Source organism: Jaculus jaculus, chromosome 16 (assembly GCF_020740685.1).
Source record: "Jaculus jaculus isolate mJacJac1 chromosome 16, mJacJac1.mat.Y.cur, whole genome shotgun sequence".
Taxonomy (NCBI): Eukaryota; Metazoa; Chordata; class Mammalia; order Rodentia; family Dipodidae; genus Jaculus; species Jaculus jaculus.
Genome location: NC_059117.1, coordinates 32,626,522 through 32,649,903, shown reverse-complemented (window position 1 = coordinate 32,649,903; position 23,382 = coordinate 32,626,522). Strand labels below are relative to the sequence as shown.

Genomic DNA, 23,382 nt, shown 5'->3' with positions numbered 1-23,382 from the left:
AAGACTGCTCCATGTATTTCAGACCAATTACCTTTTCTGTTCCACATGGACTGAATGTTAGAACAACACACTAGTTATTCTAACAATCAAAAATAGCTTCACATGCTTCCTTATTTTCCTAGTAAGGGTAGTATTGTCCAGTTAAGAACCATGAAGGAAAACCCTTGAACATGAACCAGAACAACCAATGTTAATGCTATCCACAAGTGTGGAAATGAATTGCTCCAAGTCATAAAGTCACTGTCCTAAGGTATTATTGCTTGCATTATAAATGTCACCCAAATTCTTATGTGTTGAAAGCTTGGTCTCCAGACAATGTGGTGTTGGGAGGTGGAGGAACCTTCTTCAGGCAGGACCTAACAGGAGGAAGTTAGGTATTTGAGGCATGCCACTGAAGAGGGTATTAGAAGATGACCCCTTCCTGAGGTTGGCCACCACAAGGGAAGCAAAGTCACTCAATCATGAGCTCCCCAACATCATTTGCTAATTCGTGCCAGAGCTCACAGCAACAGAGCCAGCTAAATTTGGCCTGAATCCTCTGAAACCTTAAGCCAATATATTTTTTTCCTCCTTTAATTGATTATCTTAAGCATTTTGTCCCCTATGATAGAAAAGTAGTTAACATATAAGATCTTTCTACATTATCTATATGGTGACCATGTACCACTACTTAAATTTTAATATATGTAAGTTAAATAATCAAATTTTCAATTTTCCAAGTGGTAAATAACTACTTGTGGACAGCAAAGCAAGTACAGAAGATTTTCACAGTCACTGAAGTCTTACTGTACTGTGCTGATTCAAAACACAAACCAGAACTGCCTACTACTCCTCGGTCTTTGAACAAGATCTTCCACACTCAGGCAATCATCATTAAAATTAAAAAAAAAGAAACAGGTTGGTAAATTTTGTGGCTTTAAAATAGGTAGATCAATTAAATTAGTGGTATCAGAAAGAGTAGAAACACCCATCAAAGGTAACAATAGGCCAGTCCATAGTAAACTTGCAAACTTGTTTACAAGAATTCACATTAAAAATTTCTGCCTATGGCCTGGGAATGTGGAGAGGTTAGCAAAGCACTTGGCACGTAAGCATGAGGATCTGAGTTCAGACCACCAGCAATGCCTAATAGGCTGTACAGAGTTCCAGAGAAGACAGTGGATCCCCAGTGGTGACGCTGGCTAAATAGACTACCAAAGTGGTGAGCTCTGGGAACACTGAGCACCTTGTCTCCAAAACCAAGGTGAAGAGAGATCGAGGGAGACACCTAGCATCAACCTCTAGCCTCCACATAAATGCACAAACATATATATGCATTCATAAATGTGCATTCACACACATGTGCATTCACATACACACTGGGCTGAAGAGATGGCTTAGCTGTTAAGGTTCTTGCTTGCAAAGCCACAGGACCAAGGTTCTATTTCCCAGGTCCCACATATGCCAGAAGCACAAGGTGGCACATGCATCTGGAGTTTGTTTGCAGCAGCTAGAGTCCCTAGCATGCCCATTTTCTCTCCCCTTCTCCTCTCTCTCCCTTTCTCTGTCTCTTTCCTTCTCTCTTTCTCTTAAAAATAAAAATAAAAGCTTACACTGCACACAAACACATGTGAAAAAAAATCTGCTCACATAGATTCCTTTCAATTACTGATAATTCAATGCTTGGCAGGCAAAATGAGCTGTTTTGTACCATTTATTTTGGGTGAATTTGCTCTACCTATTTCTTTTTTTTTTTTTTAAATATTTATTTATTTATTTGAGAGAGACAGACACAGAGAGAAAGACAGATAGAGGGAGAGATAGAGAATGGGCGCGCCAGGGCTTCCAGCCTCTGCAAACGAACTCCAGACGTGTGCGCCCCCTTGTGCATCTGGCTAACGTGGGACCTGGGGAACCGAGCCTCGAACCGGGGTCCGTAGGCTTCACAGGCAAGCGCTTAACCGCTAAGCCATCTCTCCAGCCCTGCTCTACCTATTTCTGCAGTATCAGCAAACAATGCTGTATTGTTTGTTCATGAGAAAGTGAGAGCAACACTACCCTGCCTTCCACTTTATTCTGTGACTTGGCTCAAAAGTGGCATTTTAAAAACTGTATGTATGTCCCAAACCTCATTTTCAAAGATTATTCAACAAACATGATTCAGAAGCTTAGAGAGAATGTCTTAAGTACCATTTGGGTAGAACACTGTTTCCAAATAAAATTTCAGAACTTGGCATCACTTCACCCTTTTCTTCTTTTAGTCAACAAATATAGAACTTTTTTTTTTAACTCTAAGTGTATGACATCCAAGAAATACAATCATTCCAAACCCGTAAATCACAAGTTGTAGTTACTCATTGCAGAAGAAACCAATTCCCATTGGACGCCTAGTGAAATTTTAAAAAGCAGATTTCTTTTTACATTCTTTCACAGGAGATCTATGTACTGAATATTCATCCCTACTGGGATTGCATTTACCAGGAAATACAGTGTTAAAATGTCAAATACATACATTATGTGAGGGCTGGAAAGATTGCTCAGTAGGTAAGGCACTTGTGTGCAAAGTCTAAGGACCCAGGTTTAATTCACCAGTACCCACATAAACCAGCTGCACAAGGGGGCACATGTGTCTGGAGTTTATTTGCAGTGGCTAGAGGCTCTAGAGCCACTTTTTATTTTTCTTTCTCCTTTCTCTCTCTCTCTCAAATAAGTAAATAATATTTTAAAAGAAACATATGTGAAAATTATTTTAATACTATGAATAATCTAATTATAATAAAAGAGACCCCTTTATGTTAGCTACATAAGCCTTCATAGACCAGAATCCTTGAAAGACTAAGCACTATCTCTATTCTCTCTATTCTTCATGTCAACTAAAGACCACATATGCTAAAGTTTCTCTTCCTAATAAGCACAGGTTCTACTTCCTCAGACACATTGTATTGTAAGTCTTCTCTCAAACCACAAAACACAAGAGCAGCTAAAGTAATTTCCTGTCGTCTTATGACAGGAGTTGAATTCTAACTTATAGATGAATTGATTTATGTCATTTCATCTCCACGTTTTACAACATAAGTCATAGCTCACAAAATGTAAAATCTATGAATGCAATAAAATTTAGCACAATCAGCTGTTATCTCTCCCTCATTATCTATTGGCACAATTTACATCAATTAGTGTCAACAAACTAACAAGACGGTAGGAGGAGATTTCACAATGTAAAAACTTGATTTTAAGTCGCTTTTAAAGCAGTGTTGTATATAAATACAAGCCATCAACAATTGCCCTCATTTCTGACATTTGCAGGGCATTAGGCTAAAGCAAAACAGCAAACATTTACAGCTAATGCTTGCCACCTGCTGGCAATTTTGTGAATTACAGAAACCAATAATTACTGTATTGCGCTCAAACCTTTGTTTTGTGTTTATTTTTCAAAATTCATTAGGCAAAATATAGACACGTATTATCCCTTAAACACTTAGATGATTTCCTGAAATATAAACTATAACTGTTTCCTTAACCACATTTATTTCAAATAACTAGTTTGTGTTGATTCTATTTTCATATTTTTCGACGGCCTGACATAGCAAATTTGTATTTGGTCACTCATATGCATATATAGATTGAATTTTATGAATAAGTTGGTTTAAAAGGAAATTATGTAAAAATAATTGTTTTAAGCTGAACAAAGTGTTTATAAGCATGGCGGAAGGATCTGGTATTAATCATGCCAAATGGTAAGGCAATATTAAAAAAATATGAATACAAACTCAAAGGTGGTTTGGGCTCAGTGCTCTGGAGATATATATATATATATATCTCCAGATATATTTCATTATTCAAAAATGCTGTATGCTCCTGACCTCAAGTTCAACTTCCCAGCCTTTATCTTGTTGAATCAAGCATATTTTGTCTGAGGCACTGATCATAGATTCAAGGGAACATTTAGAGCACTTAATATACAGTGGTTACTGTGTCTAGTGTAGTACGGATATCTCCTTGTTAATCCCTCCCAACCTCACCACATGGTTGTGCCTATAAAGATTAGGACATGGGAGCTTAACAACACACAGCCAGTTGTCTAAGGAGGCAGAGCTCCTTGAAATCACACAACTTGTTTCTAATACTGACTGCTTCCTACAAACCTTATCTCCAGGATTATTTTTGCATGACCACCAGTGCTCATGCTTTGGCTAAAATCATTGCTTGTTTAATTCATTTACAAGCCCATTAAACTAGTAATAATTGCCAGTTGTAATTTTTTTCCACCTTAATATTTTTAGACTGAGGCTAAATAAATTAGCTATCTATCCTGTTACAGTATCTTCCTTATCAGATTTGATAATCTCTTTAGGAAAAAGCTGTGCCCTTTAATGATTCAAAGAATGCCTTTAATCCCAGCATTTGGGAGGCAGAGGTAGGAGAATTGCCATGAGTTCAAGGCCACCTGAGACTACAGAGTGAATTCCAGGTAAGTCTGGGCTAGAGCAACATCCTAGCTCAACAAAACAAAACAAAGCAAACAACGCGTGAGTTGTGGAATACAGGCCATGTATGCAATAAGTTCCTTAAATGATCACTATCGGTGTGTCCTTCGGAAAGTCACCTATTCTTCCACTGAAGATGTGTTAGGCTCTCAGAAAATGACTGCTGATAATACAGATAAAATTGTCATCTTCAGGGCCTGACTTTAGACTTTCCCTTGAATTCAAATTACTCATCCCTCAAAGCAATACTAAATGCAATAAGATCATAAATTTCTGCATTGATGAGATATCTGCACAAGGCACTTAGAACAGTGTGTGGAAATTCAATAGTGAAGGTCAGCTGTATGATGATGACAATATTGTGTTTTGGTAGATGGATGACTGTTATGGTTTCACCTTAAATATTTCCCCAACTCCATGTTTTCAAAGCTTGTTTACTGGCCTGGACATTGGTAGAAGGTGATGGAAACAGTAGTAAAAGGAAGTGAGTCTGCTAGAACTAAGAGCGAAACCATGTTTCTGTTAAAAAGCCCTTGTTGTTCTAGAAAGTGCTATGGGTGCTTCTGGGGGGGGGTGTGGAATGGTCAACAGCATGAATAACCAGAGGACCCTACAAGCTACACAATCAACGAGCCAGGTAAGAAGTACACACCTATACAATAGTGGCACATGGCCTTTGCAGATAACTAACTGCCCTCTGCTTGGACGTGAAGCTTGGCCAGTGGGAAACTCATACGTGATACTGGGAACCAAGTCAAAATACTATGGTCAGGAGTGGTAGTTTGAATAGATGGGCCCCAATATATTCAGTGTTTTATTAGTTTGTAGTTTGGATCTGCAGCTGCCTGGCTGGAGGAGATGTCACTGGGAATATCTTACGGTGTGGTGCTGGGTTGAAAATTCCAGTCTAAAAATATGCAAAGTGCCTAGTTCCACCTGGACTTCCTGAAGTGTGCTTTTGGCTTGGGGCTTTTCTTTTTCTGCTTGGTCCTTTAAGAGGGGGCCAACTTCTTCTGGCATTATGGACCTTACCATGTATCTGTTAGCTTCAGTAAATATTCATTCCTCCATAACTGTGCCTGGTCTAGAAGGTCATCTCAGTGAACCTAAATTTGTCTACTACACCAGGATACTCACAAGTCCAGAGAGAAGCCCCCATTATTATCTGGATACAAAGAGTGGTCACACATACCAAAAAGTCCCTCAAATAACTATGCACATCTCCTGTAACCAAAGCTGCTCCCACTCTTGGTGGGATAGCATATTTTATTGTACAGATATCAGAGAATACTGCCTACCATGAGATAGGCCCTGAAGAAACAGCAGAAGAAACAACAACACAAGAACTGCTCACACTGCCAGCCTGACAGTCAGATTCAGGGAAACTGTACTTAATGAAAGCCTATTGAAGCAGAAATTGAGAAGCGACAGAGATCCTCAACAGTAAATCAGAACACTAACAGGTCCACCAAGGCTCAGGGACCTTTTCAAAAGAGGGGCAGAAATATTTTAAAAGCCACAAGGTGGGAAGTATAACCTGAGGCACTGAGGAGGGCCTTCAGGGAAATTGGAATAGGCAGAGAGTGGGTATTATACCTTTGCAGAAAAATAAATAAATAAATAAATATATATATATATATATATATATATATATATATATATAATATATATATATAACTATTTTTAAATATTTATTTATTTATTTGAGAGAGAGACAAAGAGAGAGCCAAAGAGGCAGAGGGGGAGGGGGAGGGAGAAAATGGGTGTGCCAGGGCCACCAGCCACTGCAAAGGCACTCCAGACACATGTGCCTTCTTGTGAATCTGGTTTATGTGGGTCCTGGGGAATGGAACTGCGATCCTTTGACTTTGCCTAGAATCCAATGCAAACACCTGGACTACTAAGCCATCTCTCCAGCCCTAAAACTTTTTTTTTTTTTTTTAAAGAAGGAAGCGAAGCTAACTAAGCATCCTAGTATTGTAGAACTCTCTTCTGGACATGAAAAGACCATTGGTGTAAGGATATCTGAGAAGTTGTGGTTACAGACAGAAAACCCTACCAAGATAGAGCCTACTGGACATTCCCTAGCAGAAAGAAGGGAGGACTCATCAGGCTCAGGATAGATAAGTGTTAACAGTTGCTGTGGGGGATAGTTGGCTTCATCTTACTAAGTTGTTTCAAGGACCGGGAAGCTCCCTTGTGGACCCAGGATCATTGTCTAGCTTTCCTCAGGTGAGAAAGGAGTCTTGTCGTTATGTCAATGAGGACACAGAGTTGTCCAGAGTGTTGTTTCTGCCTTGGGTGGCATAGGCCTTGTGGCATTTTTTTTTTTTTATTTGAGGGACCTAACAGACACTAGGAGGATGGCAACTGTACTGGACCCCTTGGGATACATGGCATGACACTCTAATGCTAAGAGACAGAAATTGGCTAGGCAGTCAGGGTAACAGAACCCCAAAAGCAACGGTTTTATATTCCTTGACTAAAACCAGGAAATGTCACTAAGCATGCAGAAACCTGCATGGTACACCCTCCAGGAAAGATTTATATATTAGGCTTGCACCCTCCCTAGAGGACAGAAACTCTGGCCCTTAACATCACTGGCAAAGCTGTAAAATCTGGTCTTTGTCCATAGTAACCTGCAGACCCAGATGTCCTCACAAAGCCATTCGCGGTAAAACCCCAGATCTGAGTCTCAAGATGGGCCTCTCAAACCCTATCTGGCCTCCCTGGGCAAGAGCTCCACTTTGCTTCCTTCTCTTAGGTCCTAGGTTTACACCCTCTTCTTTTCATCCTCCTAAGGCTTTACAGTGTAATAAAATGTTTCTGAACCTTATCCTCTGGTCGGTGGATTTCATTTTTCAAATTCATAGGACAAGGATCCAAGAACAGCTCAAAATTATTAGTGCATTGGTGTACAAGGAACCCAAACATCCCTCTATCACTAACAGAGGTTAGTCAGGTGGGGAGAGGTCAGAATGGAGAGAAAGGGTGGGGTGTGTTCAAAGGTGTCCTTTGAGGCTTGTGGTCAACTGTATGGGACAGGTTCAGTATATCAAACATAGCCCATCAATATTTCTGATTCACTACTGTAGACCCCAAGCTTGTAAAGTTCTATCAGATCACTATGCTTCTTAAATACGTTAAGTTGGCCACCTTCACTAAATCTGTACACTAAATCCATTTTCTAAACTTTAGTTAAAGGGGCTGCTGACTGGATCTGCGCATGCTCGGTACGCACCTCGGGGACTCGCGTTTTCGCCTCGTCCTACGGCAGACACCCATCGCCCCCTGCTGGTCATATCTGCATCCTGCAGCGTCTGGATGGAAAAGTCCCGGGAGCGTGACGTAAAAATCCGTGCGCCGCAGGCGGGGCGGCCAGGCTTGCGTCACGGCGCGCGCGTCGAGGGACCCACACAGGTCGCATGGCTGCCGGCTGCGCCCCTTCGCCTCGGCCCCAAGGGGTCTCGGAGAGGCCCGTGACGGCTCCCGCCGGCGTCGTGCCGTGCCTGGAGCTGCCGACGTACGCCGCGGCGTGCGCGCTGGTGAACAGCCGCTACTCGTGCCTGGTGGTCGGGCCGCACCGCAGGCACATCGCCCTGTCGCCCCGCTACCTGCACCGGAAGCGCACGGGGATCCGCGAGCAGCTGGACGCAGAGCTCCTGCGCTACTCGGAGAGGTACGGGAGCCGGCCGCGTCCATGCCCGCGCCGGCGCTCGGGCTCCGCGTCGTGAGCGCGTGGAAACCCTGACGCGTGCAGGGGAGGTCGGCGGCGCGCCGGGAGAGGTGCTCGGCGCGTGCCGACGGCTGACCCCGGAGGCCCAGGCCGCTGGCTCCGTGCTGATAACGTGTGCCCGCTTGCCGTGGACGAGTTTGCTGTGAGCACTTAGGCCCGGAAGCCTCGGTACACACCGTTTCCTTGTAAAACGTGGGAGGTTTGTGTTGTTTGTTTGAACCCCGGGCAATTTCCCGGGTTCCCTTTACCTCCTGTTTGGAGAGAGTGGGCCTGGTTTTGTTGTTAGGAAAAGAAAGTTCTCCATTGCCGCTGGTAAGCGTAGTGCTGTTGGCACTGGTGCATTTAGATTAAGGTAGTCAAAAGTAACTTGAAAAGAAAAAATCTCAGGGCCAGAGGAAGGGATATGCCTTAACTATTCTTCTACATCCCTTTGTCACAAAAGAGATTCTAAAATGATAGGAATGGGTTCCCTTACGGATCCATCATTGCCCTTCAGTAATTCCATGAAGCCTTAGGGAGTTGCAGAGATTTCCTATGTGACTTGACTTAGGCACATTATCCAAAGCCGTTCCCTCTTCCGCAAGGAGTCTGGCATCCTTGATCCAGTAAAACATCAAGCCTACCCAAAATGTAGCGCTTCTTCTGAGCTCCAGCATACTTTGTTAGTATTATATACTAGAGACTTGGGCTAGAAAGACAAAAAGGCTGAGGCAGGAGGAGTTCGAGGCCACCCTGAGACTACGTAGTGGATTCCAGGTCAGCCTGAGCTAGAGTGAGACCCTCCCTCGGGGGGAGGGGGGCAAAAGTAAGATGCTAGTTTCAAGGAGCTTTAAGCTGTAGCAGAAGTATTAATATAAGTAAAATCAGTAACGTGTTAAGACTTGGCAGAAGTGTAAATTAAGCTATAAAGAGTGTGGCATTTGATCTTGTAACCTGTGAGACCATGATGGGAGAATACATCTTCATGATAACATTCTAGTCAGACTGGCTTAAACAAAGGGGTCATCAGCAAGGTTTCTGACAGGGGAAAGGCTTTGAGTGTCTCAGGATTCATGATTATGCTGTCAAAAGACCCATGGGAGGTGGCACAGGATGACCATTATCAGTTTCTGTTCAGGGAGTTTTGTTTTGTTTTTCAAAGCATGGGTAGTACTTCATCCTCTTACTACTCTGCAGCTCTGAAACCTCACTCACACTTGAGTAGCGCATGTTAGCCGACCTTGGGCTAAACTCAATTTGCAGTTTAAAGACAGAAGCTTAGAACTACTAAGTTGGACCAGATAGTGGACAAAATTCAATTTTTAAAATAGTGAGTGTACAAATCGGTAAAATACGGAAACATAGGCAACTAAAGCTGCTGCTTTAGTTCCCTTGCTTGACAAGCTAGAGGAAAGACACCCAGAGTTGTCTAGGAGTAGCCATTATCCCTCTTCACTGAGACTGATAATTTCTGTACCAATTAGATCGTGTGGCCATGTAGAATAGACTATACTTGTAAACTGATCTAGATACCTCCTTCTTTCCCTATTGCTAGTGGTCTGTGATAAAGAAGCTTTTTTTTTTTTCTCATTCAGAATAGGCACCACACATTGAAGTAAGCATTACTAGTGAGGTGCAAACTTTGAGCATATTAGAAATTGTAATAATATAGTATGATTTAGCCATTTTTCCTACATCAGTGTTCTTGGACTTGTAAGTCATCCTGTAGCAGCGGTAGGTCTGTCTTTTTTAGAGACAGAAGAATACAGAGAAATTAAGAATGGCTCCCATATTAAGGTTTAAGTCCTCTCAACAGCATTTCCTGTTTGATGGGCTTTCTACTTTCTTTCACAGTGGCAGACATTTTTTAAAGGTATCTAATTTCCACTTTGCACTGCTCCTTTTAGATAAAATAAGTAGTGATCTAAAATCATATTATAATTTGTGTTTAAGTTTTACCTTTGAGAGGCCATTTTGGGAAAAGAAATAAAAACCATTCTTTCCCATATGATTAGCCTCTGAGTTATCTTAAGATGTCGAATGTATTTTCTAGTAGTTCCAAAGAAATTTTAAGTGCTCAAATTGCCCCTTAAACTTGATTTAATTTTCGCTTAAAAATCAGGAATGAAATTACACACTGACCTGTGGTATACCAAGTAGGTATATTAGGGATGGTTTTGGGTTCCTTGTGTGAAAATGGCAGTGCTAGAATATCTTGTTTGAACATAAGTGTATGAGTTTTACTAAGTTACATGTGACTTTTCCCCAAAGGTTTGAAGTTTATACAGATAAAGTGGATCTTGCACCCCATGGTACCCAGTACCCCCTCTTTACACTCAGTTATTTGCATTGCCCCTTCTACAGTTGTGAGAGTACTCCTCACTGTGCTGAAGTGAGATTTAAAGGTGAACACAACCCATCTACACAATTGAAAACATGCTATTGTGCTTTTATAATGCTACAGACGTTGTGATGACACTCAAGCATAACTGTGTGGAGATACTGAAGAAACTAGATACCTCCTGCACGTAACACCTAAGAACCACTGGTAAATGTTGAGGTCACAAATGTGGATTGATGCAGGAGTCTTGCATTGACAACTCAGATAATGCATGCTGTATCATTACTTAACAGTGCTATTCCTAAATAGTTAAACTTCTTGGTAAAGCACCACACAAAACAGTTTGCTCAAAGTACATAATTCTCTGGTACTAGAAATTCCATTATATTCAAACATGCAAAGTGGACTTTGTTTTGATGTAAAATTAGATTCTGTGGCCAACTCTTTATAAGTGAGTTTACATTCTTTCCACCCCATTCAAGAATGATCCTGAAAGGATATTGTGAAGCTTCCCAGACTTTGACAGTGTTTAACACAAACATGAATAGTACCATGTATTTGCAAGTGCTTCCTAAGGCATCACATGTTCTCTTCATTGAAGAATCACATTCTAGTCATATAGGGAGCAGGTTTTGACTTGGGAGAACAAGGTCGTCATTTTTATTTTTTCATTTACTTCTGGCAGTTACTTTCTGTTTCTCCTTCCTATTCTCTGATTTTGATGTCCCTGAGATTGTCCTACTGATGGTGGATTAGGAAGCTTTAGTCAGAAAGTCACAACTGAAAGGAGTACATTCCTGGGGAAGTCTCCGTTTATGATTTTCCTGATTTGGTAGTTATTCTTTTCCTTTTTCCTTTTTCCATGAGTTATGGAAAGTGGAATATATTAAGGATACTTTTTCTCTTATGTGAATTATACTAGAAATTTAGCTGAGTTATCTACTTAAAATTGCATTAGAAATATATGTGGAGTCCAAACATGTTTACTCACAGAAACAATAAAATTAGATTAATAGTAAATTTTTTTTTAAACTTTTTTTTAATTTATTTATTTGAGAGCGACAGACACAGAGAGAAAGACAGATAGAGTGAGAGAGAGAGAATGGGCACGCCAGGGCTTCCAGCCTCTGCAAACGAACTCCAGACGCGTGCGCCCCCTTGTGCATCTGGCTAACGTGGGACCTGGGGAACTGAGCCTCGAACCGGGGTCCTTAGGCTTCACAGGCAGGTGCTTAACCGCTAAGCCATCTCTCCAGCCCTAATAGTAGATTTTTACATGCCATAGAATAATAAGTTTTTCTTTTGAAGTCATGGAAGGTTTGTTGTTGTTGTTGTTTTTCCCAAACACATTGTGGATGTGCTAATAATGTTCCTAGATCTGTCTTCTTATTTAGCAGTTGTCCTTTAGAAATATCTGTTGGTTATAAAGTCTTAATTAGGAAATTTGCAGTCAGTTCTCAGATGGAACCATTGTAAGTACTATAAGACTAGGCATATGCTATTATACTTTTGGTGTGAGTGGTATATTCAGAAATTAATTCAGTATGATTAGCTTAAAGATTTAAAATACCTTATTTTCTTTTTTGACAGCCTTTTAGGTGTCCCTATCGCATATGATAACATCAAAGTTGTGGGTGAACTGGGAGACATTTATGATGATCAAGGACACATTCATCTTAACATTGAAGCAGATTTTGTTATTTTTTGCCCTGAACCAGGACAAAAGTTGATGGTATGTATATCACTTCTCCTAGCTTTCTTTGTATGATTTTTCTCTTAACTGTGCTCCCCAACCTTCATCTGCTACCTTTATATGTTTTAATAATCACTACTTTACGCTTGAGCTGACTTTTCAAAATGAGTTTTCAGTTTGCATGTGCGAGAGAAGGCACGATACCTGTCTTTCTGTACTGGATGTATAGCTCTTAGTATGGTGGACTCTACGATGCCTATCCGTTTTGCTGCATATGACAGGTTCTCGTTCTCCGTGGATGAGCAGTACTCTAGTGTATATGCCAGAGTTTGTTTCCCTATTCATCGGTTTCTGTGCTGTGCTGTCGTGTTTCATACTGCTCTGTGGACAGACTTGGAAAAAGGTGATGGGGTGCTTCAAGCTTGCCTTAGCTAATCACTGTCCATTGTGTTTTTGTGTAAATTAATTTTTTTTTCCTTAGTTCTGTGAAGGACATCATTGGTAGTTTAATCATGATTGCTTGAGGCATCAGATTTTGTTTAGTAGCATGACCATTTTAACACTGGCAAGCCAAGTGTGCTGGCCTGTAATCCCAGCTGAGATAAGAGGCTCACTGTGAGTTCATGGTTGGCTGGGACTGCAGACTAAGTTGTAGTTCAGCTGGGGCTGCAGTGAACCCTTTAAAATAAAAAATACACTATCGCTTCTACCAAGGTATGGACATGGAAAATCTTCCATTTTGTCTGAAATTTTTTTCATCATTGCGTTTTAATGTTTATTGTAGCCATCTTTTACTTAAGTTTGTTCCTAGATATTTTGTTTTTGTGTTGGTATTGGGAGTGAGGTTGATTTTATGATTTCTTTATTTTTTTATTTTTTGAGGTAGGGTCTCACTCTAACCCACGCTGACCTTGAATACACTATGTAGTCTCAGGGTGGCCTTGAACTCATGGCGATCCTCCTACCTCTGCCTCCCGAGTGCTGGGATTAAAGGTGTGTGCCGCCACGCCCAGCTTTATGATTTCTTTATAAAGTTTTTTTGGTGTAATCCTTAGGCTTTTCTGTGTGTCGAATCATGTTTGTATTATCTGATGATTCAACTTCTTTTTCTCCTTACATGCTTTTTGTTTCTTTGTCTTACCTCTTTGCTTTGGTTAAAGTCTTTAGTGACATCAAATTGAGGAGTTTCTTGATGTATTAGTTTGTTATGCAATACTGAATTTATTTCCAGCTGGGCACAATATTATAGTCTTATATTTTAGGCTGTGATTATTGAGTTTTGTACAGTGTCTACTATATCAGTGGGACAGTTAAACCTTCTCTGAAGACTTGCAAAAGTGTGTACATTCTCAGTTCGAGCAGGTGTAGTACAGGTAGCAGAGACCCTGTGGTCTACAGTGTGTGGCTACACCTCTGCTGGCTTCTAGCCAGTAATGGCGGTTCCTTGAACACTGTTGACATTGGCTCCTTACTTGCAGTGGTCTCCCCTTGTCCCCTAACTAAGCAGTTGTTTGGACTCAGGTGCTTACTCAGGGTCTTGGAGCAGGCAGTGCTGCAGCCCTTCTGGGGCTCTCATGGCAGTCCTAACAGCACTGCATGATCAGGAGCGACCTAGCTCACATAGGAGTAACAACAGCAGTTGGGATGTTCTTTGCTGCCATTGTGGGAATGCCTGCCTGAGCAGGAAACCTCACTGCTCTCCTAATATCTTCTTTCTCAGGAGCTGTTGTTTCAACTGTAGGGCTTACTAGAAACTGAGCAATAATTGGTCACAGCTCCATCCAGGCAATTTTATTATTTATTAGCCAATAGCTCACCCTGTTCTCTCATTGTAGAATTTAATCTACATATAGGCAAGGTCATTTTTACCATGTGTCTTCTTGATGTTGATCCCTCCTCTTTTGTTTAATTTTAATTTATTTGTTTGAGAGAGAGACAGACAGATGGGCATGCCAGGGCCTTTAGCTGCTGCAAATCAACTCCAGAGGCATGTGCCACCTTGTGCATCTGGCTTATGTGGTTCCTGGGGAATAGAACCTGAGTCCTTTGGCTTTGCAGGCAAGTGCCTTAACTGCTTAGCCATCTCTCCAGCCTGATCCCTCTTTTTTCCTCATGGATAGCTCTGCTTGATACAGAATCTAGAAGAACAGTTGTTTGTTTGTAAATCTCATTCTGTTCTCTTCTGGAATATGTTTCTCCTGAGATATCTGCTGTCAGGTAAATTGGAGTTGCCCACCCCTTCCCCCAATGTGTTGTTTTTCCTACCCTGTAGTCTTAAGGATTTTCTCTCTGTGACCTGTGGCCATTTGATTGGAAGGTAGCTTCAGCTAGATGGGGAAGATTTCTAAAATTTCTTTTCTCTTTTTTTACTTTTTGTTTTGCTTATCACACACAAATAGGTAATAAGTTTAACTTGATATCTTCTTATATATCTCATACTTTGTTCTTATTTTTACCCTCCCCTTCCTCTTTTTTTTTCCCCCATTTTGCTCCTCATCTCTCTCCTTTCCCCTCTTCAGTTTATTCACTTTTTTCTGCTGCACTAGTGGGGGTTCTCTAAAGAAACAGAACTGGTGGAATGAATATGTATCATACTGATTTATTGTATTAATGTACAAGATAACAGACTGGACAGTCCAATAATAACTGTCTGGAGGCTTGAATGTCAAGGAACTCAGTAGCTGCTCAGTCCATAAGACTGGATGCCTCAGCAGTACCAGTCTGGCACTGAAGACCTGGAGGATTCCTGGAGAGCCACTGATTTTCATTTCACCCTAGAAGGCTAATGAAAGTCAGTTCCATGAAGAATAGCTGAAACAGGGTAGCTGTACTCATGAGTTAGTTATAGGAGCAACTAGTAGGTAAAAAGCACACCCCAGCAAGTAGCATGGGCAGCCAGGCAAAAAGGCTAACTGTGTTTGCAGAGCTTCTTTATATATAGTCCTAGTGAAATGACGACCCATTCTGGAGGAAGGACCTTGTTCAAGTTAATCCTTCCTGGAAGCACCTTTTCAGACCTGCACCAGAGGCATGATTCTTACCTGATTCCTAATCTGATCAAGTTGATTTCAGAACTCAACCTTCATGCCACATTAGTCCCAACTTCTGAGATATATGTATATGTATGTATGTGTATGTATTTATGTGTATGTGTGTGTGTGTGTGTGTATATACACACACACACATACACACATACATATGCATGTACTCCTTTATTCTATTTATTTATTTATTTATTTACTCTATTTGTAGCTTTCCTGTAGTCTTCCTCATTTTTCTTCTTGAGGCTAGAGGTGGGCTAGTGAGGCAGCCTACCCGGCACAGTTCCAGGAACTCAGTTTGAGCATATTAGCCTGACAGTGCGGATTAAGGGGCATTGCCCAGCGTTGGGTTTCACTGTGGCAGGCATAATACTGGGTTTCAAGTCTGAAGCCTGTTCAAATCTAAAGCTTGGGCTTAAGTCTCTTTCCATGAAATGGATGTTACTTTTGTCCTAGAGTGGCAACTGTGTGGAGTTGTGGGCACGGCAGTAACATTGTCAACTTTACATCCTTCCATTTCTTGTCATCATCTATGCATCTTAGCATTGTTATTCTAAATGAGACACAGTGGTCTTGGCTGATTCCCTTGGCTCTTGTGCTGTTTCCCCTGGGCATGCCTGTGGGCAGAGATTGTTAGAGAATCTTACGCATCTGCCCTATTTCTCTGTCTCTTCCTCACCCCCCCAAACAAAGTTCATAGTTCACATTAGACTTCATTCTTTGGGTTGTCCATGCCCTGATTTACACGGATGTATAGTGGCATCTGTTAGTATTATACAAGATAGTTTACTGCTATAGAGCTCCTATCTTCCTTGCTCTACTCCTTATACTCTCCACAGAGTGTCAGTTACTATAAAATGTGTATTGTTTTCAAATTGGCTTTCACTTGGCAGTATGCCTTTAAGGTCCCGCCCTTCATGTGTAATACTGATAGATCATTCCTTTTAGTGCTGAATAATATTCCATTCTCTAGATGTACCATATTTGTTTAGAATATCCAAAATGTGGGGGTGGACCACCAGTCTCCTGGTTATGACAGTTATGTTTTACTCTGACCCATTTTTAAAGGGTTGCTGATATTAAATAATACTGTATTCATTTTAACATTACTTACTGTTGTATAGTTCAAAAAATATAGATCACTTTTTAATATTTCAGGGTTTTCATTCATATATTTTTTGTCTGGTCTCTCTTTCTTGGTAAAAAGAGAAAAAAACTTTTATGGTGAACTTTATTTTAAACTTTAAGAAGTCACCTAATACTTTTACTTTAGTAAAAGTGCTTTTCTGATTTAGCTGTGAATTCATATTAAATATTGACATATAAAGAGTAAACTAAGAAAAAAAGAAAGAAAGGAAAAGGGGGGCATGGTAGCGCACACCTTTAATCCCAGCACTTGGGAGGCAGAGGTGGAAGAAGCACTGAGACTACATAGTGAATTCTGGGTGAGCGTCGGCCAGAATAAAACTCTACCTAAAAATAAAAAGAGCTGTCTTCTAATAGGACTGTTTGCATCATGTTAAATTTAGTCAGTAGAAGAATATACTTCTAGCTTTGAAATTCAGTCTGTTTATAGAAATGCTTTAAAGTGTACCCACTTAGACAAAGCATATGCTTCCTGCTTTAAGGCTCTTTTCACATGTAGGGCATATCAGAGTATTTTCTGTTTCAGTTTAACTATAATCCACTTACTATGCAATCCTTCACTGGTAACAAAGGATTTTTTCCTTTTCTTTTAATACTTTATTTTTATTATTTATTTATCTGAGAGAGTAAGTGAGAGGATGAGTGTGCCAGGGTCTCCAGTCATTGCAAACAAACTCCAGACGCGTGTGCACCCCCTTGTACATCTGGTTTACGTGGGTCCTGGGGAATCCAACCTAGGTTTGCAGACAAGTACCTTAACTGCTAAGCCATCCCTCCAGCCCTCCAAAAGGATTTTTATTATTTGTGTTTGAGACAAGGCTAGCTTAGTTGGTTAGTTATTGTTTATCCATTTAGATAATAAGCATGGAATTGCTTATTTAATAAAGTTTGAGCTTTATACAAACTCTGCAGTATTCCCAAATTATGATTAGGTATGACATGGTAAGTTGTGATTTAGGCACACTTTTCTCATATTAAAGCATATCATTCATGTTTCTTTTTGAAAGATAGTTTGAAGTTTACAAAGCTTGGTTCACCTTTTAACTCTTTGTATCTCTTCTGTGTTTTTTCTTATCTCCACAGGGCACAGTTAATAAAGTGTCTTCTAGTCACATTGGCTGTTTAGTGCATGGTTGTTTTAATGCCTCTATCCCTAAACCTGAGCAGATGTCTTATGAGCAGTGGCAAACTTTGGAGATCAATGTGGGTGATGAACTGGAATTTGAAGTATTTCGTTTAGATTCTGATGCTGCTGGAGTATTTTGCATTCGAGGAAAACTGAATATTACAAGGTTAGTTCATTATATTCAAAACAAGGGTTGAAATAGTAGAAAGGATGTATATTGAAAATACATTTTCTTTTTATCCATTGTCCCTGTGTTAGCTAGTTAGTGTAGCTTTAGTGGCAAAAGATTTCTGGAGCAAATCAAGATTTAGAAGTGTGTTTGGCCTTCTGAAAAAGTATGGTGGAAACAAAGAATTTTTTAGCCTTTAATGCTAAACATAGACCAGGTGTGGTAGTACATGCCTATAAGTCTAGCACTTAAGATTCTAGGGAAGGAGAAGCTTGAGTTTGAGGCCAGCATGTGCTGTATAGTGACATCTTGTCTCAACAAAACACAAATACCGAGATAAATTTCGCATTGTAAAGTCTGACAACTTATGGAGAAGTCAGTGGTCTAAGGGATTACAAAGAGAGTGTTTGAAATTTGTACCACAGTAAATACCTTGTTCTTCTGCAATATTGAAAATCTTGGTATGTTGAACTAGTCTTTGCCTGGTTTTTCCCTTTTAGTTTTGCTTTTTGCCATTTATTTTCATCTGCTAATTTGCAGTTTACAATCCAAGAGCTATAAAGCTTCTGAAGATGTAGTAGATACTGGCATTGAGGAAATTGTTGCAAAAGTTTCAAAGAAGAAAAAGAAGGCGAAGAAAGATCCAGAAGCCTCTGAGGCAGATGGTAGCACCACAGAGTTCACAGATATGGCAGTCACCCCACAGGAAGAGGTGTACCTACAGACGACTGCTAATGTGAATGGTGTCTTGGAACAAAAGCCAAAGAAGAGTAAGAAAAAGAAGAAAAAGAAAGACTCAGAAACTTCTGAGACAGAGGTTGGTGCCACAGAACTCACAGATTTTGCAGATGTCACCCTACAGGAAGAGATGGACCTACATACTAGTGATCATGTAAATTGCCTCTCAGAGCAAGAGCCAAAGAAAAAGAAGAAGAAGAAAAAGAAGCACCCCGAAATCTCTGAGGCAGATGGTGGTGCCATAGAGCTAGCAGGTTTTGCAGATGTCGCCCCAAAGGAAGATGTGGACCAAACTGTTAGTGGTAATGTGAATGACCTCTGGGAGGAAGAGTCGAAGAGGAAGAAAAGGCACCAGGAGGAACAGGACCCTGTTTTCCAAGCCAGTGACTCCAGTGGTTACCAAAGTGACCATAAAAAGAAAAAAAAGAGAAGAAAAGACTGTGAAGAGTCAGAATTTACCCCAGTTTTGGAATGTTCACCTAAGAAGAAACTGAAAAAGTAATTGTTTTTTCTGCCTTTTAACTATGATTCTGTTGTTAAAATATTTACACATGGCAGATGAATAAATGTTTTGAATGATGTGAAATGTTTATGTATACCAGTTCACAAAACCTGGGAAACTTGGTTAGGAATTAGAAAGCTTTTGTAATAAAATCATAAAACAGAGTATAAAATAATTTGTGTAATACTAGTATTGTTGAAGTAGCATTTTATTGCATATAGTATAAAATGGTTACAACTGCTCTTTTAACTTTTGTATTCTTCCAGATGCAAAAATTTTACACTCTGTATTTGGTAAAAGACCTCATAGTACAGTGTTACTCAGATAATTAAATAAATGAGAATTTAGTTTTGTTTACTTTTTATTTTGGGAGGCTGAAAGGTTTTGGGCTTATTACATTCTATTTCATTTTAAAAAGCGCAATGCATTTATCAGCTTTGAGTTTCCCTTTATTATAGTTACTTCAGTATTTCTGTTGTTTAACATAAAATATATTATCAGAGGAGCATGCACAGCTAAGCACTGTGAGTGCCAATGTGTTATTGGTGAGAAACAACAGTCACTGCTTTTCCTTCCAGTGTGTGCATGTGTACGTCTTTTCCCTTAATTTTGTGAGGTTGATGGAAAGTACTATTGTACTTTTTCATTTTGTTGTAAAAACAAGAGAGAGAAGATGACATGATAAGTAAGATGCTGGTTCAGGTAAATTTTTCATGATCAGGGTTAATTTACTAGAAATTATTTTTCAGAAAGGAGAGTCATTACTGTTTTTATTGAAAATGTGGAATGTGCTATGACTGTGGAATGTGGTGTGACTATACTCTTCCTTCCCAGATGTCTGGTATGCCATCAGTATTGAGCTTCATAACATTGTTTTATCTCCTCTTTTGTCAGATATTTGGTATACTAGATTATTATAAGTCAATTGCCTTTTTGCAGACAATTTTTCCTGAATGTACAAAGAGTTTTCAGCAAAGATTAGTAAATTATAAAATCAGGGTACTTAAGAATAGAAGCAGTGTCAACAAACACAAATTTGCAGTGAGGATTTCAATAGCAAATAAACTGAAGTGCAAGTTTGTAACTAATAGTTCCACATTTGTTGCCTATCACTAGAAATGCTCTGGTACTAATTGATTAAAGGGAAAACTAGACAAATGGAATGCATTGCCAGGTCTTGTCTTAGTAAATGGGAATAGATGAATGATACTTCAAAGAAGACCCTAATCTAGAGAGAAAATTTAGAGTGTATTGGTAGATGTCAAAAATTTATGATAATCTGAGCAAAGAAGGAAAGATCAAATCGGTTTAGTACAGGAAAGGAGTTTCTTTTAGTGCCATGCTCCACCATATTTTGTTTCAATCTAATGACTTTCAGGTTTGGGTTGTTGTAATGGTTAATCAGCGTTTGACAGGGTGGCTGTGTCTGTGAGGGATTTCTAGATTAGATTAGCTGAGGTGGGAGAACCCACCTTAGCGCTGGGTAGCACCAACCCATGGGCCGGGTTGCTGGGCTGTGTAAAAGGAAGAAGCGAGTTGAGCATTCAGTGTCCGTCCCTACTTCCTCCTGCTGGTGTGATGCTGGCTTCCTGCTCCTGCCATGCTTTGACGGCCCAGGAGGACTCTACCTACTGGAACTGTCAGACAAAATAAACTGAATCTCTGGTAGGGTGTTTGTTCCAACAGTGAGAAAGCTGATGCACTTGTCAATTGGTCTGATCACCAGTTAAAGGAACTCATACGAATCAAAAATCACCATATTGTGTATTGTGTATTTACACATATGTGGGAAGGAATCTTAAAAAAAAATACTAACTTACAGCTGGCCATGGTGGCACACACCTTTAATTCCAGCACTTGGCAGAGGTAGGAGGTTGCCGTAAGTTTTAGGCCACCCTGATAATACATAGTAGTAAATTCCAGGTCAGCCTAGGCTAGAGGAAGACCCTACCTTGAAACCTCCCCCCCCCCAAAAAAAAAGCCCTCAAAAAGAAAATGCTATCTTGCTCAGCATTTCATGATAGTGATCACCCCCGCCCCCCTTTGTTTGTCACTACTAAACTTTGCATGTTAAATAACCTTGTGAATGCGCTACTTTTACTTACCTGTCTGGAGTGTATTTGTTGGCCTCTAAAATAAGCAAATTTAATTTTGAACTAGATGATCTAAAAGTTCTTTTAGGTTACGAAGTCCTGAGGTCACTGGATACTATTTGTAATACTAGACCTCTGTTAAGAGCTGAAACATGAGATTTTATTGTACTTAGAAGTTAATTCAGTTGGCCACAGTTTGGTGCATGCTAATTTATAACATTACACTTGTTTTACACCAAGTAGCAGGACTTTCATTTCTGTGCTGTTTCTTGGCCTGCATTCCTGAGTACAACAGGAACAATGTAGAGGCCCCAGGTAGCTGTTGTACACAATGAGAGTCTCTGTCACAGCTGAGAAAGTACTGCCTAAGGAATGTACTGTTTCCTGCTTACTATAGAAAATATTCAAGGAAAATCCACTCAGAAGAAGGTTCATTTTTCACTGTCTGGCAAATTTCAGCCCTGGTTATTTGTCCGTTGTATTAGGGCTTGTTGGGAAAAGACTGTGCTCTTCCAAGTGCACACCCTCAGTGACCTAACTTCCCATTAGACCACCTCTTAAAGGTTCCATGACCTAATGCAGCCATGGGCTGGTGACTAAGTCTTTAACCTGGGCTTTGGGGAACATGTTTTCAAACCTTAGCAAACACTATATTGGGCTTCAAGCATCCTGCTGTTGTTGGTTATATGTAAAATGTCTCCACAAACTTTAAAAAAAATATTTTAAAAAATATTTTACTTTGTCTGGGTCATACAATGCAGCCCGTCAACATATCCTGTCTGCCTTAGGTCCCTTATGCCTTGGCCTCCATACACAATGAGTCCATTGAGATCAGGAAAACCTGGAGGAGAGAAAAGCCAGGACGAGACAACTGATAATACTCAGTTCCTGCAGTGAGCCTCTAACAACTACTTGGATTTCTGTGGTCCACAAACTAGAATTCCCTCCACGAGGAAAGTCATCTCTCCATAAGAGCAAAAGCATAGAGATCCTTGGACCTCTAAGTTCCCAGCATGAGCACTTGCTGGTCACAGATAGAAAACTGAATGCCTTTTTCTTTTTTCAATGAGACATGGTTTGAATGTAAAATTTCCTCCGTAGATCCCTGTACTTGAATACTTAATCCTTGGTGGCACTGTTTTCAAATGTAGAACCTGTAGAAGATGGAGTCTTGCTGGAGGAAACATGTCTTTGGGGATGGGCTTTGAGATATTTCAGCCCAGACCCACTTGCTGTCTCCTACTGTCTGCTAATAAGATGGTGTGACAGCTGGCTTCCTGCTCCTGCCATGTTTTCCTGACCATGAAAACTGCCTTCTGAGACCGTAATTCCTTTCTGAGCATAACTTGCTTCTGAATGGGTATCTATCTTGTCTGAGCAATGAGACATAATGCATACAACGTGTGACTAGTAAATAGGAATGTTAACACATTCTCCTAAAACTACTAACCAGTTAGATGTTTATAGCACTACAAAGACTGTCCAAGGTGCCAAGTCTGCTCATTTTTCCAGAGGGTGCATTGGCCAGAATTTCCCTCACACACGGCTATCTCCCTGTAGTCCACAAGCAAGCAGGCATTAGAATTGTAAGACAATTATAATTGGTGGAGATCCGGAGAGCATATAACACATTCAGAGCTGTCATAGGATTTTGGGGGTTGGAAGGCACCTAGCCTTCAGGACAAGACTAGAAATTACCCCAAAGCGCCAGGAGGTGCTCTCCCTCCAGGTTAGTCATTCCTCACACTCATTCCTGAGCCTTAACCATGGCTGTGAAGTTTTGGACCTGAGGTCAGGGTGGGGATGGCTTCACCGCTGCCATGACTTGGCTGCATGAAACCTGGTTTATGGGAAAGGCAAGAAAAAGGGGGAGGGGCTATGGAAGAGAGGATCACTACTAACCGACAGACCATCCAAAAGGTGACTTCAGTACCAAGTATCCAAAAACGCTGTGATTCACCTCAAGGAACATTTCAAACTGGTGATTTTTTTTTTTTGTATTTTTCTTTCTCCATAGAGTTGCATCTTCTACTAAATGAAATAGAGTTGAGTTGTATATGAATGGAAAATTGTGCTGACATCTATTAGCATCTAAATCTATGAGCAAATCTCAAGATGAAACTATTGTGAAATTTATCGGTTTGGGAGCATCAACTTTTAGAAAATGTGTATTCTGTTTCATTAATCCAAAAACATGCTTGGATTAGCATCGGGGTGTTATGTGGTGGGAATCAGAACATTTACACATTTGTTTAGTTTTAGCACTGGGAGTTTGTGTTTGGTTGTCTGAAACACATGGCTCATCCATATTCTGTTAGAGATCATAAATTAAAAAACATGGAAGGAAAACAT

General features: G+C 40.3%; 1 protein-coding gene across 2 annotated transcripts; it reads left to right on the top strand.

The window, feature by feature from the left end:
• The first annotated feature begins 7,891 nt into the window (after positions 1 to 7,891).
• Polr1f (RNA polymerase I subunit F) lies at positions 7,892 to 23,033 on the top strand. Of its 2 annotated transcripts, XM_045136067.1 has the most exons (5): positions 7,892 to 8,145; positions 12,113 to 12,254; positions 17,486 to 17,694; positions 18,238 to 18,933; positions 22,182 to 23,033. In XM_045136067.1, the coding sequence occupies exons 1-5, from the start codon at positions 7,892 to 7,894 to the stop codon at positions 22,294 to 22,296; spliced, it is 1,416 nt and encodes a 471-aa protein (XP_044992002.1). In that variant the 3' UTR covers positions 22,297 to 23,033. The 2 variants fall into 2 exon arrangements, with proteins under 2 accessions (XP_044992002.1, XP_044992003.1); XM_045136068.1 differs by lacking the exon at positions 22,182 to 23,033 and having other exon boundaries at positions 18,238 to 20,095.
• The last annotated feature ends 349 nt before the right edge of the window (positions 23,034 to 23,382 follow it).

Bases quoted from the DNA above. Each gene is read 5' to 3' on its own strand.
- Polr1f (XM_045136067.1), top strand. From the start codon at position 7,892: ATGGCTGCCGGCTGCGCCCCTTCGCCTCGGCCCCAAGGGGTCTCGGAG. The intron at 12,255-17,485 runs GTATGTATATCA...TTATCTCCACAG, and splicing joins AACCAGGACAAAAGTTGATG to GGCACAGTTAATAAAGTGTC. The intron at 18,934-22,181 runs GTAATTGTTTTT...TTTCAAATGTAG, and splicing joins CCTAAGAAGAAACTGAAAAA to AACCTGTAGAAGATGGAGTC.